At 54.3% G+C, this 14,838-nt stretch overlaps 1 protein-coding gene across 1 annotated transcript in view; it reads right to left on the bottom strand.

Moving 5' to 3' along the window:
• CELSR1 (cadherin EGF LAG seven-pass G-type receptor 1) overlaps positions 1-12,161 on the bottom strand; it is a 197,185-nt gene extending 185,024 nt beyond the window's left edge. The window contains exons 1-5 of the mRNA XM_017850743.1: positions 12,122-12,161; positions 1,004-1,097; positions 829-896; positions 557-713; positions 218-345 (exon numbers count right to left, since the gene is read on the bottom strand). Of these exons, the coding sequence (XP_017706232.1) occupies positions 218-345; positions 557-713; positions 829-896; positions 1,004-1,097; positions 12,122-12,161 (487 nt within the window). The remainder of the gene's footprint in view (positions 1-217; positions 346-556; positions 714-828; positions 897-1,003; positions 1,098-12,121) is intronic.
• Positions 12,162-14,838: the final 2,677 nt, after the last annotated feature.

Raw genomic sequence — 14,838 nt, 5'->3', positions numbered from 1 at the left:
GCCCCGCCCCGCCCCGGCCCAGCCGCGTATTGTTCGGCCCGCGGGGAGCCGGCTCGGAGGTGAGCGCCGAGAGGATCGCTATGGAGACGCGAGGGCGCGGCCAGGACGGGGGCTGGGGGCCTAGTCCCCGGAGGCCTCCCCACCCAACCTCCCGGGGGGGCGGGGCTGAGGGAACAGGGCCGGGAAAGGTGGGGCTGAGGTTCCCGGTGGCCGCTACCCGTGGGGCGGTGGCTCTGCACCTCAGGCCCGGGGCCGAGGCTCAGAGCATGGCTCCTCACACCGGCAGAAAGATCCACTGAGGCCGCCGCGAAGAGTGCTGCGCGGGTAGGACCCGGGGGCGGAGGACTGGGGCCGAGGGGGCCAGGGAGCCCCCCCATTAAGGACTGCGGAGGCTGTCGAGGGGGTTACCCATTTTACACCAAGACGCACGGAGGCTAAAATGCTTCACCCCAACTAAAACTCCCTGGACTTTGAAACCCAATAGGCAGCTACCGGATCTGCGTCCCACTTGGTTTAAAGCGCAACTTTTAAATGAAAGAAGAAAACCCCGGTTGACATAAGGGATTTGGAGAGGACGACGGAGGCGCGCTCATCTCCCGCTTGCGGCCCGGCCCGAGCGTTCGCGGACGCGTAGCGGAGTCCCAGAGCGTCCGGCTCCTCCCGAAGCGTGTTGCGGGGGAGCGGGAACCAGGGGCCCCGGAAACCGCCTGGGGCTAGCAAGCACCCGCAGGGATTTAGAGCTGTGCCACAGCCCCTGCTCAGCCTCCTACAGAGGACAGCGGGGGGCGGGGGGCAGAGACCTTAGAGCTTTCAGAAAAGCCAACACACCCCTGCCTCCTGCGGGGAACCACGGGGGCCCGGGGGCAGCTTTAGGTCTGCGTAATGGGTACACCTGCCTGCGGATGGTGCAGAGCCATAGAGGGGGTGTAGGCTTAGGACTTAGCGACCCTCGCATGGGCGGGGCTTTGGGACTGTGCAACCAGAGCCTGGGAAGGGCGCGCACTCTCCCTCCGTGGCGCTCGGGGCGCGGGAATCCAGTGCAGCCCTTAGTGGTCGGGGATGGTAGGTGGGGGGCGCCTCTCCTAGAAGGGCTTCTCCTGGGGCCGGTCGGAGCGGTGGGGGTGGAAGTAATGCGCAGTCACCCCTAGATCGGGTCTTTTTGGCAAGGGAGGGTCGGATCCTGCAGCCAAATCTCTGAGCTGAGCTCAGATGAGTCCAGTCTCGACGAGGACCGTGGGCGGCTGTGGAGATCCGGAGGAGTTTCTCCCCCGGAGCGATGTGTCTGTGTGTGTGTCACACGCACACTCAGCCAACTTCGCTCAAAGCTGCTGAAACAATGTCTTTGGGCTGAAGCCCAACGTGAGCATTTTCTTCCCAGTAGCAAAGCTTTGAAGAGGTTATATTGATCTAAAAGGTGGAGTTGCTTTGGAACCTTTTAATTCGGGGTTTCCACTGGAGAGTCCTGTTGGGAAATGTGTGTGTGGAGGGAGAGGAGGAAGGAGAAAAGTTCATCCCTTAATGTGACTGGTCCAGGACCTCCCCACCCCCCATATACCCTTCCACTGGAATTGTCCGGGGAAGGATGAAAGGACAGTTCTGGGACAGGAAGGCAGGGCGGGTCCCTGAGCCTGGAGCCTCCCAGTAAAAGGCTGCTGGGCGGACCTGAAGGGGACCCAGGCAGCAGGAAAGCCAGAGAACCCCAGGAGCGCATATTTTGCAATAAGGCTTTAAGCAGAGTGGGTTGGGTTTAGATAAACAAAACTCAGCTGCAGCCAGTGGGTTCAGGTGTGGGCCTGTTTTTCTGGAATAAGACACCTGCAGGCTGCGAGGTAACCACAGGGACTGCCCAGCACCATTTCCAGGTCCTAGGGACAGGGGAGGATGGATGAATCTCACTAACAGGACGTCCAGCAAAGACAAAAGATCATTCCATTCACACTTAGACCGACAGCAAGCCTAACTCCACCATAAGGTTTAGGGGTGTGCACAAATAGGAAAGATGAAGAAAAGCAATGAGGTGACTATGCGCACATTCAGGAGGGCTCTGGGGGGCGGGGGCGTCCCCTCTGGACCTGAGGGTTACCGGATTGTGGGCTTCATGATCATACATTGAACTCCACACACGATTTGTGTACTTTCCCCTACGCCTGCATCTAGAGTACGCAGTTTTATTTTTATTTATTTTTAAATATAGATGGGGTTTTGCTATGTTGCCCAGGTTGGTCTCAAACTTCTGGGCTCAAGAGATCCTCCCACTTCAGCCTCTCAAAGTGCTAGGTATGAGCCACCGCACCCTATTTAGAGTCCACAGTTTTTATTTTATTTTATTTTATTTATTTTTTAGATGGAGTTTTGCTCTCTCACCCAGGCTTGGAGGACAGTGGCATGATCTCGGCTTACTGCAACATCCGGTCCTGGGTTTAAGCAGTTCTCCTGCCTCAGCCTGTGGAGTAGCTGGGATTATAGGCACACACCACCAGTCCTGTCTAATTTGTGTATTTTTAGTAGAGACAGGGTTTCACCATGTTGGCCAGGCTGGTCTGGGACTCCTGACCTCAGGTGATCTGCCCACTTCAGCCTCCCAAAGTGCTGGGATTACAGGCATGAGCCACCACACCCGGCCTAGAATCCACAATTTTAAATAAGTGGGGAGGGGAGAGAGACTAAAAAGACAGAGGCTGCAGCTTGTGCTGAGATGGCCTAGTGGTCCGGCCACATCAGAAATCACAAGTTTAGAATGACTGGCACCTTCAAGGGGTTGAGCTTTAATTCTGCCACTAACTAGTTGTGTGACCTTCGCCAGGGCCTAACTCCTCGTTCTAACTGGACACAATAGTCCTAGACTGCTAGCGTTGCTGAAGGATTAACGAGATAATCTGCACGGAGCAGTTGGCATAGGGCCTGGCTCAGGCGTGGATCTGCCAGGAATAGCATTTACTACTATCACAGTTGCTGTTTCCTAGCATGAGTTCAAGGCTGCCTCCTCTCTGTCTTCATTATTGAATTGAATGTGGTCACACCTCTGTGTTGGAGCAGAGGCAGGGGCGGCAGCTTTCAGCTGATTTCCCAAGGGGTCCGTACTCGCGCACTGATCCAGTCCACCCAATGTGTTTGCAGAAAGTGGAACTGGTTCCTGGAGAGCGGAAGGGATATACGTGGGGCTTTGTAAAGGGCAGCTACCTATGTGGTGGGCTTGTCCACTGCCTGAGTCTGTGGCTCCCACAGGTTACTGCCCGGCTCATGTCATTCCCCTTTGGGGTTGGCTTGGAGCAGGGTCTCTCCTCCCTGACCCCCATGTGCCCACCATCTCTGGGGGTCAGTGGCCCACTCATGACTGTCAGGGTGGGGAGGGGGCTTGGAGTTGAGTAACAGCGAACTGGGTCATTCTTGCACCTGTCACCCTGAGAGCCACTGACCAGTTTTCTGTGCCTAGAATTGCTACTTGCGGCCTTTCTTGGGCTCAGTGGATTGTAATTGATGTTTGTATTTTGCACTTGCCCAGAGGTGTTTCACGGGAAGTGAGCATTTTTTAAAACAAAATATAATTTAGAAAAAAAAAAAAAAGAAGGCAGACACGATGGATTTCTAGGGTTGTACATAGTGTAGAAAGCTCTTCAAAATGCTTTTTGCCAGGGGCTGGAACCAGAAGCTACATGACTTCTGGAATCTGCTCCTTACACAATAAATTCCTGGGCCAGTCGTTAAACAGCAAGGAGCCACAAGAAATCACCCACAGGCAAAAACCGAGTGAGTCCAGACCAAGGTCCATTTTGCCCTATTTTGGAATTCAGGGGGAAGCTTCTTGGGAACAGGCCCATTGCACCCCCTGCCTCCCCCCGAGTGCCTTACAGTTGGTGGGGTTTGATATATGGAAAATTGTGAAAGTTAAAACAGAACAAAAATGAAGCCTCGACATAGAGTTAATAGAGACAAGGGGCTACAGGGAATTTAGACCCTAATCAAGCACGTCTTATGTACTAGCACTTCCCTGGAAGGCCAGGATAACGTTATGACTACAAAGAAAAAATGTTTTCCTGCTTGGAAGTTGCCAGAACTTGTCTAATACAAATGCTGGGATTTCTTGCCCGTGGGCTGTCGCGTTCAGCTACCCAGGCCCCCTTGTGAAGGCTCCTCCTGGGAGCTCAGTGCCCTCAGGTGCTCCCTGAGATGCCAGCACCTGAACAACCTGCTCCAGGGAGGCTTTAGCTCCGAGAAGGTTCTGGAAAGCTCCAGGAAGGTTAGCTGGCATGCACGAAAGCCCGAGACGAATCTCTAGCCTGCCTGGAAATGCTGTGGGCTCAGGGCGATGGGCTCAGGTCTTGTGTCCAGAGCTGCTCTTGCATCTCCCTGGGCAGCCTAGGTGGGGAGGAACAACAGGGTCCCGTGGCCATGCCCTTGCCCCATGCTCACCCACCTTGCCTGTGCCCACTGGGCCCATCTCAGGGCTGCACTGGCCCCTAGTGGCCAAGCACAGGCTCTACCCCACTGCGCCTGCCTGGCTCCCTGTGCAGGTGCCCACCACACTGTCCCTGAGCAGAGCAGAGACCAGCCTGAGCCCCAGGCTCCGTGGCTACCATGCTGAGAGTGAACCCTGTGCACACACCCACACGTAGGATGCTGCTGGCCCCGAGCAGTGGCCGGCCACATAGGCTACTGGTCATACTGTCCGCTGCTCCTGGGACTCCCGAGCCCCTCACTCTCTACAGGGTGAAGATGCCCAGCTCTGCAAGACACACAGCAAACGGAGGAATGCACAGCACGGAGGTGGGGCTCCCCCCGCACACGGCACCTCCATCTAGTCCCAGGGAACGAGAATGAAGGGCCCAGATGAGCACACAAGCCCCAGGAGGGCACGGGAGCTGCATTTGGGGGCAGTGACTGGGAGGGCTGCTAACTCCAGGCTCAGGGAAGGGGGATGCAAGTGCTCCCGGAAGAGGGTTCACACCTGCTGAGTTCACGCTGCTGGATATCCTTGCTCCTAACACTATTACTATCATGGTCGTGGTCCAGCTTGTTTCCTGGCCCCACACCTGATGCACATAAACGTTATCATGGAGCCGACACGGGGGAATGTTGTCTCACTTGATTACTGTTCTTCTTGACATACCTCCCTCCCTTTTTATTTCCCTGAAACTGGGGCTCACTCTGTCACCCAGGCTGGAGGGCAGTGGCGTGACCATAGCTCACTGCAGCCTCAAACCCCTGGTCCCAAGTGATCCTCCTGCCTCAGCCTCCTGAGTAGCTGGGACTATAGGCACATACCACTATGCTTGGCTAATTTTTTCTTTTTAATGTTTGTAGTGACAGGGTCTTGCTACATTGCCCAGACTGGTCTCAAACTCCCAACCTCAAGCTATCTTCCTTCCTCTGCCTTCCTAGAGTGCTGGGATTACAGGCGTAAGCCTCTATGCCTGGCCTTATTTATTTATTTTTGAGACAGAGTTTCACTCTTGTCACCCAGGCTGGAGTGCAATGGTATGATCTTGGCTCACCACAACCTCCAACTCCCGAGTTCAAGCGATTCTCCTGCCTCAGCCTCCTGAGTAGTTGAGATTACAGGCATGCTCCATCCCACCCAGCTAATTTTTTGTATTTTTAGTAGAGACAGTGTGTCTCCATATTGGTCAGGCCAGTCTCAAACTCCTGACCTCAGGTGATCCACCTGCCTCAGCCTCCCAAAGCACTAGGATTACAGGCATGAGCCACTGTGATCAGCAAAACCTGCATTTTCGTGTGCCATCTCCATCTCTAAAAGAAGTCTGAGTGACCTACCTTTAAGTTCTCAAGTTAAACTATTACATTTCCCTGCAACTACTGCTTCCCGGGTTCAAGCGATTCTCCTGCCTTAGCCTGCCTTGTAGCTGGGATTATAGGCACGTGCTACCATTCTTGGTCTTCTTTTAAAAATGAGATGAGGCTGGGCACAGTGGCTCACGCCTATAATCCCAGTACTTTGGGAGGCCGAGACGGGTGGATCAAGAGGTCAGGAGATCAAGACCATCCTGGCTAACATGGTGAAATGCTGTCTCTACTAAAAAATACAAAAACATTAGCCGGGCGTGGTGGCGGGTGCCTGTAGCCCCAGCTATTCAGAAGGCTGAGGCAGGAGAATGGCGTGAACCCGGGAGGTGGAGCTTGCAGTGAGCTGAGATCCGGCCACTGCACTCCAGCCTGGGCCACAGAGCGAGACTCCGTCTCAAAACAAATAAAAATAAAAATAAGATGCAAGGGCCAGGTACGGTGGCACATGCCTGCAATCCCAACACTTTGGGAGGCCAAGGTAGGTGGATCACTTGAGCCCAGGAGTTCAGGACCAGCCTGGGTAACATAATGAAACCTCGTCTCTAAAAAAAAAAATTTTTTTTTTTTTTGAGACGTAGTCCACCCCGTCCCCAGACTGGAGTGCAATGGCGCAATCTCAGCTCACTGCAACCTCCACCTCCCAGGTTCAAGCGATTCTCCTGCCTCAGCCTCCTGAGTGACTGGGACTACAAGCGTGCACCACCATGCCCAGCTCATTTTTGTATTTTTAGTGGAGACGGAGTTTCACCCTGTTGGCCAGGATGGTCTCAATCTCTTGACCTCGTGATCCTCCCGCCTTGACCTCCCAAAGTGCTGGGATGACAGGCATGAGCCACTGCACCTGGCCCAAAAAATAAATTTAAAAAGAAAAAAAAAATGAGACACATTTCACATGCCTTAAAAATTACCCACTTTAAAGTGTACAATGCAATGCTTTTAGTATATTCACAGAGTTGTGCAGTCATCACCACTCTCTAATTCCAAAACATTGAATCACCCCAAAAAGAAGCCCCCAAGTCATCATCAATCCCCTGCAGCCCCCAGCAACTGATAACTGGCATCCTGACTCTATGGATTTGCCTGTCCTGGGTGGTTTGTGTCAGCAGAATCACACACTTTGTGGCCTCTTGCGCCTGGCCTCTTTCTTAGCGCCACGTTTCATGGTTCCTGCATAAATTAGTGCTTAATACATTGGAGCATAAATTAGTGCTTCCTTCCTTTTGAAGGCCGAGTAACGTTATGGATACACTACAGTTTGTTTATCTTCTCACCAGCCAGTGGGGATTTGGACTGTTCCCACTTTTTGACTATTTTGAATAACCTCCCTTCCTTTTGAGTGGAGAAAAAAGGGCAAGACATTCCCTCTGCAAAATTGCACACGAAATCTTTCTATTTTATTTTTTATATTTTGGCATTGTAACTACTACTAACCATGCTGTCATCAATGGCTCATAGAAGACTTTCCCTGGGGACTTTCCTCTGCCCCTGCTGGATACAGGGAGGAGCACTAAAGTTACCCTGGGGGCCGGGTGTGGTGATTCATGCCCATAATCCCAGCACTTTGGGAGACCAAGGTAGGTGAACTCCTGACCTAAGGTCAGGAGTTCGAGACCAACCTGGCCACCATGGTGAAACCCCCATCTCTACTAAAAATACAAAAATTAGCTGGGCATGGTGGTGCGCACCTGTAGTCCTGCTACTCAGGAAGCTGAGGCAAGAGAATTGCTTGAATCAGGGAGGCAGAGGTTTCAGTGAGCCAAGATCAAGCCACTGCACTCCAGCCTGGGTGACAGAGCGAGATTCTGTCTCAAAAAAAAAAAAAAAAAAACTGCCCTGAGGTAGGACTGGCAGAGTGGGGGGTGGGGGAAGCCAGTGGCCCCTGCTTTTCTGTCCCCTCCGAACACCTTCACCCACCCCCTGATGCTGTGACTGGACAGGAGGGCCACTCACCCCAGTAACCATGAGTTGATGACACTCTTCCAGCCTGGCCCTGTCCTCCCTGGCCCCCCGCTTATGTCCTGCCTGGAATGGGGAAGCAAGAACCATACTTGAACCACCCACCATCTCCTTTCCTTCGTGCACATTCAGCCATTTGTTCAATATTCATTCAATACCATGGTGGACACAGACACATGGACACCCCTCCCCGCATAGAGAGATTATTGTCATGGGAGAATACAGACAGTACATATCAGATTATTTTTTTCTCTTCCTCAACTTGCAAAACTTTTCTGGGGTGCAAGAGAGATGGGCAGGTGATTGTGGGCAAGAACAATTCTACAGGAATGGGAGAGACCCAGAAAAGGTAGCGACAGTGTCAGCATCCTAATTATTATTATTGTTTGTTTTTTTTTTTTTTTTTTTTTTTTTTTTTTTTTTTGAGACAGAGTCTCGCTCTGTCGCCCGGGCTGGAGTGCAGTGGCCAGATCTCAGCTCACTGCAAGCTCCGCCTCCCGGGTTCATGCCATTCTCCTGCCTCAGCCTCCCCGAGTAGCTGGGACTACAGGCGCCCGCCACCTCGCCCGGCTAGTTTTTTGTATTTTAGTAGAGACGGGGTTTCACTGTGTTAGCCAGGATGGTCTCGATCTCCTGACCTCGTGATCCGCCTGCCTCGGCCTCCCAAAGTGCTGGGATTACAGGCTTGAGCCACCACGCCCGACCTGGTTTTGTTTTTTGAGACGGAATTTTGCTCTGTCACCCAGGCAGGAGTGCAGCAACTTCTGCCTCCCCGGTTCAAGCGATCTTCCTGCCTCAGCCTCCTGAGTAGCTGAGATCACACCCGGCTAATTTTATTGTATTTTTAGTAGAGACAGGATTTCACCATGTTGGCCAGGCTGGTCTCAAACTCCTGACCTCAAGTGATCTGCCCGCCTTGGCCTCCCAAAGTGCTGGGATTGCGGCATCCTAATTATATCATTGTATCTTCTTTTTAAACATTAAAAGACAGACCGTAACACTGGGATTGCCGAGCTCAGAAGCCAGGCCTGGCCCCCTGCCTCCTCCCTCATGAGGTTCCCCTGATCCCTAGGACCTTGGCTTCCACATCTGCACATCTGGGAGACAAAGGCACCATCGGGGAGGGCAAATCATACCTGGGAAGGGCCCGACTCCAGCAGTTTCAGCAGTGGCTGAAAGACCATGGCTATTTTTGCCATCATTACAATGGAATGTCCACTCCCCCCAGCCACCTCCACAGCACTCAACACCGGTGTCCAGCCGCTCTACGTGGACGTGTGGGGAACAGAGCACAGGCCTCTTGGCTTGGCTGTAGTCACCGGGAGGGAGCAGGGAGGGACAGCTGCCAAGAGGATGGGGGAGGGAGCCCGCTACTCAGAAACGCTGGGGCAGGACGTGGGACAAAGGGCTGCCTCTACCCACCAGTGGAAGCCTGACCCTGAGCCCAAAGAAACTGGCCACCTGTGTGCTGACCCCAGGGCCTGAGGACAGGTCCCCAAGTGGACGTCTCAAAGAGAGTCCCACATTCCAGGGCACATGGGAACTCTGGCCATCTGGCAGCTGGAGGGGAGCAGGAAGGGCACAGCTGTCCGAGACTCGTGTGGCTTCCCAGAAAGAGGTGCCACCCCTGAGGAGGCACCAGTGCTCATGGACTCCTGGTTGCCAGGCTTGCCAGGGCAAAAAGGCAAGCGAAGGAAACCCTCCCTTCATGGGGCACTCTGCCTTGCAGTGTCAGGTGAGATCCCCGGGAGGGAAAACTAGTTTGAGCTCCTCTGGAATGTGCAGGGAGGACTCCGTCAGGCCTGGCTCTGGCTCCAAGCTGGGCAGCAGGCGAGCCCCGGAGCTCCACCAGTCCCATTGGCAGTGGAGGGCCCTCACGAGGCAGGAGCCCATGATTCATGCCCTGCTGGAATTTGTCGAGCATGCCGAGATTTGCAGCTCCTCCGAGATCAGGTCCTGCCCTGATCAAAAGAAAAGAAGATGGATGAGGACACTATAAATAGGCCAGAGCCACCCAGCTGGCCTCGGGGATGCAGGCGGTGTGTGTTCTGGGTTCTCACGAAGCTAACAAACTCTAAATCCAGTTTGACATTGTGGCACACCGCCACCTGCTTCGGGGGACGCAGGGGACAAGGAGGAGCTATTGGCAGAGCATTTGATTCCTGCAAGTTCTAACTTCTGCTAAAATTGATTCATTGGTTCTTTTGCATGATTCAGGGTACACGGGCTGACCACAGAATTTGCTCACTCGCCCACCCAGATAAATGGACTTGGCTTGCTCTTTGCAACCTTTTGCCTCTGCAGAATCAGCAGTGGACATGTGAGCTGGGGCCTCTGTGCCTGTCATGTGAGGAGGTCAGGCAGGATAGGCAGGGAGCACTGGGCAATGAGTCAGGAGTCCTGGTGGAGCTTGGGCAAGTCTGTTTTCCTCTCTGGGCCTCAGTCTTCCCCTCTGGTTGATGTAATAAAATCCTACAAAGTTAGTAATTTTTTTTTTTTTTTTTTTTTTTGAGACAGTCTCACTCTCTCACCCAGGCTGGAGTGCAGTGGCATGATCTCAGCTCACTGCAACTTTCACCTCCCAGGTTCAAGCGATTCTCCTGCCTCAGCCTCCCGAGTAGCTGGGATTACAGGCATATGCCACCATGCCCGGCTAATTTTGTGTTTTAGTAGAGATGAGGTTTCACCATGTTGGTCAGGCTGGTCTTGAACTCCTGACCTCAGGTGATCCACCCACCTTGGCCTCCCAAAGTGCCGGGATTACAGGTATGAGCCACCGCGCCAGGCCACACAAACTTAATCTTAAAGTTAACTTAGTCTTAAACAAGACGCTGATTATCTGCTGGTTGCGGAGGTCAGCGGTCTGAGATGGCTCTCTCTTCATGGGCTGACATCACAATGTCTGCCATGTTGGGGTCAAGCCAGGTTCTGCTGGGAAGGCAGTGCTCACGGTCTGCCAGAGCCCAGGAAGGGGCTGTACAGTCAGCAGGAGGGTGAGTGGTCCATCAGTGTCACACCTGGCCAGGGTGTTCTGGGAGGAGAAGGGGGAGATTTGTTCGAGTGGAAGCCAGGAGCATTCCCGAGGCTGGCCTTTGAGGGTACCCACTGTGACCCCCAAATCATCACACTTCAGAGATGCTTCCTGGGGCCGCCAAGACGGGGGGAAGCTGCTTCATTTCATCTGGGTCATGCTCCATTGTTGGGGGCCTGCCTGTGCCCAGCCCTGTGCTGGACTCGGCACCTCATTTTTGAGATGTGTGGCCCGCCCTTGGTCAGTCCCGTCTGCTGTGCTGGGGAGACAGACGTACACACATACTCGGTCAAGTACTGTGGAGCAAAACCAAGGGACAGGTTACGCTAGACAGACAGTGAAGGGGGCTGTCTGTGAAAGCTGTCCAGGGTAACTGGGTTTTGAAGATTCACCAGGCAGATAAGAATGTGGAATTCCAGCCAAGGGGAAAAACGTATACAAAGACCGAGAGGAATCAGACAGAGTGTGTGTGGCAGGGGAGGGTTTGGGACTAGAAGCAATTTAATAATACTGAGGGGTGAAATCGCAGGGGTGGACGGGGGGTGGGAGATGAGGCCAGAGGTAGGCAGGGGTGGGTTAAGGGGTCTGGCCTTTGTACTGCAGGCACTGGGGATTTTCAGCTGTGGAGGGACAAGGTCAGCTGTGCATCTGAGAGCATGGGTGGCTGGGGAGGAGCAGGGGTTGGGGAGAAGACCAGCTGAGCACAGAACCAGATGCCCACGGAGGACACGGGAAAAGGCGGCTTTCCATCCTGAAAGGATGTCTGCCCAGAACAACACACAGGGCACCAGAACCCACCCACAGTGACTCTGGACAGCCAAGAGGTGGGTCACCCCAAAGTCTCACCCAGGAGCTGCTTTGGTGGAGCAGGGGGCTACTGTCCCCAGGCTGCCAGTCTCAGGGATAAGAGAGTTCTTGTCTTTCTCATAGTCAGCAATTCCAACATTTGCGAGTCACTCCTTTGACTGTGACCTGCTCACCTACCCACAGTGATGAGGGGAGTTGAATCTCTTTGTTTCTGCCTCTGTAAATGTGGACGCCCGGCTCCTTTACTGTGGCAATACTGCCGGGTGAGGCCCCCCAACCCATATGGAGAAGGGGCTCCGAGAGGCCCCTGCTGCCGCACCCCAGTCAGGTGAATATGACCGTGTCCTTTTGTGATCAATGTGGGGACAGCAGCAGGAATTAGAGCAGTGGGGCAGGCACCAGCACCCACTCCTTCAGGCCGGGTTTCTCCCCATCTCCCACGCTGTTCCCTCCTGCGAGGGGCTCTTCTCCAGCCAGTGAGGCAAAGGCCAGAGGGGAGGGGTGGGGAGGCCTACCCTGTCCTACCTGCCTTCACCGTGGAGCAGGGCAGTCGGGGCCAGTCCATGCGTCAGGTTCTGGCTCATGGGACAGGCCCAGAGCCAGGCAGCCTTTCTCACCGGGTCCGTCTGAGTGGGCTGCTGTAGGTGGGGACGGAATCTCCAAGGAGAGGACTGGAGGTGAGGCTTGCGGAGGGGAAGGCGGACCTGGGAAAGGAGGGAGGGATTCCAGAAGCTTCTGGTTGGGAGGTGGACTACAGGGAATGTGGGATCTCCCCAGAGAGAGGCCGGACATCCCTGGTGTTGGGAGCCTGGCTGCTGACGGGGTGTTTGGTGAATGCCCTGGTCATGGCCCAACAGGACAGAGCTTTGGCTTTAGCGTAAACCAGAATCTCCCCTCTACTTCCGCATGGGCTGTGGACATAGTAACAAATAAGAGGCAGAGGTGGGCGGATCACAGGGTCAGGAGTTTGAGACCAGCCTGGTCAACATGATGAAACCCCGTCTCTACTAAAAATACAAAAATTCTCCAGGTGTGGTGGCAGGTGCCTGTAATCCCAGCTACTCAGAGGCTGAGGCAGAAGAATCACTTGAACCTGGGAGGCAGAGTTTGCAGTGAGCCAAGATCACGCCATTGCACTCCAGCCTAGACAACAGAGTGAGACTCCGTCCAAAAAAAAAAAAAAAACGAGGCCAGCCCATGACATCACACCCCAGGTCCCTCCCCTTCTCCACTGCCATCTCCCCAGTTTCTGGGTGCTTGAGGGGACAATGTGGCTTATGTGGCCACCTGGTGACAGGGGTTCTCAGGGCCTCCAGCCTAAGTCTCTGCCTCCTCATCCTCCAGCCTGCTGTCCCCTGGAGGACTCATGTCCGGCTGTCCTGGCTCCCGCTGGCATTGGCAGGTGGGGGACTAGGGATAGGTCTCCTGGCCTCTTGCCCTAGAACTTGGACCCTCAATCTGCTACCCCCACTCCCATGCCCCTGCAGGCCCCGACAGTCTCCCAGCTGCTTCCGGGTCCCAGGAATGCCAAACCCCCAGCCTCCAGCTCTCTGGCCACACGGACCGCATTGCACAGGCTGGTGCTGGAGCAGCCCATGAGGCCATCTCCATCTGAGGAGCAGAATTCTGACATGGACCCAAAAGGAGCTTTGTGGCTCTCTACAGAGTTGATGGCCCAGGAAGCATCTCAAGTTTAAAGCAATAATGCCACTAGATGGGCAGAGCTGAGGAAATGCTACACGGCCAGGACAGGCGAGGGTGGGCCCAGCACCTGGAAGCCCCCCAGACCCAGGGCAGTCCTCCTGTGGGGTCTTGGGGAGCTTTCTCCCTCTCTCCCCCAAAATGGCCTCCCTCAGCCCCTGCCTTTCTTCTTCTTCCTCTCTCTGAGCTGCTTTCTCTGCTTCTCCAGGCACCCTGTCATCGGCCAGAGCTCCTGGGCTCAGCTCTCTCTCCAGTTCAAATGAACGGCTCCTGGTGAAGGAGAATCCTGTTTCTTTTTTTTTTTTTTTTTTTTTTGAGACGGAGTCTCGCTCTGTCGCCCAGGCTGGAGTGCAGTGGCCAGATCTCAGCTCACTGCAAGCTCCGCCTCCTGGGTTCCCGCCATTCTCCTGCCTCAGCCTCCCGAGTAGCTGGGACTACAGGCGCCTGCCACCTCGCCCGGCTAGTTTTTTGTATTTTTTAGTAGAGACGGGGTTTCACCATGTTAGCCAGGATGGTCTCGAACTCCTGACCTTGTGATCCGCCCGTCTCGGCCTCCCAAAGTGCTGGGATTACAGGCTTGAGCCACCGCGCCTGGCCGAGAATCCTGTTTCTAATTCCCAGTTCCCAAGCTGGCCCGGTCTGTGTGAAGCAGCCACATGGTCATCATCAGCTGCGGACAGGGTCATGAGAGTACACACAAAGGTGTCTACCGAGTGCTGCACCGGGCCCGAAACCCAGCCCGGCCTGGCTCACCCAGCCTGGCTACCTGGCATGGGCTGGCTGCTGCCGGGAAGGGCACCTCTCAAATGGACACAGGCACAATGGCAGCTGATGTACAAATGGCTCCACTCCTTCCTGCCTTCATGCCTTCTGCGAGGTAACATTTCAGCTCATGGGAAGGTGGGAGCTATTTCGCCACCCCTGCCATCTGGCAGATGGCCTTATGATTTGTTTTGACCATACAGTGAGGTGGAGGTGATGTCAGTTCTGAACCTAGGCCTTAAGTACTCTTGTGCCCTGCGGGAGCCCTGTGCTACAGGATGAGAGACGGCATGGAGCCGAGAGCAGCTGTCCCAGCTGAGGTCCCAGAAATGTGAGCCCAGCTAAGACAGCAGAGCCATGTTGCCAACCCTTAGTGACCTCAGAAGTGAGCCCATCTCAGATCAGCAGAGCCACCCCATGGGCTTGGAGGCTCATGAGAAAGAATAAATGGTTGTGTTTGAAGCTATTACATTTGGGGGAGTTTTGTTAGACAGCAATAGAAAACTGATACAGACATCCCATGGACTATCTCTGAGCATCGCATACTAAAAATGTGACTGCAGGAGCAGTTATCAGAGAAGCAGGGTCTCACCATAACTCAAACAGAGACCCCCAGCTGTGGCTACGGCCTCTCCAGAGGAGAAGAGTCATAGTGATTAAGATGCATAGACAGAGCCTGAAGGCAAGGTTTGCTGTGTGGCAGCCAATCTCCAAATATGGCCCCAAGGAACTATGCCTCCTGGTGTTTCCACCCTTGTTTAGTCCCCTCCCACACAGCA

Source organism: Rhinopithecus bieti, unplaced genomic scaffold (assembly GCF_001698545.2).
Source record: "Rhinopithecus bieti isolate Rb0 unplaced genomic scaffold, ASM169854v2 scaffold_32081, whole genome shotgun sequence".
Lineage (NCBI taxonomy): Eukaryota > Metazoa > Chordata > Mammalia > Primates > Cercopithecidae > Rhinopithecus > Rhinopithecus bieti.
This window is presented reverse-complemented; position numbering and strand designations above follow the sequence as displayed.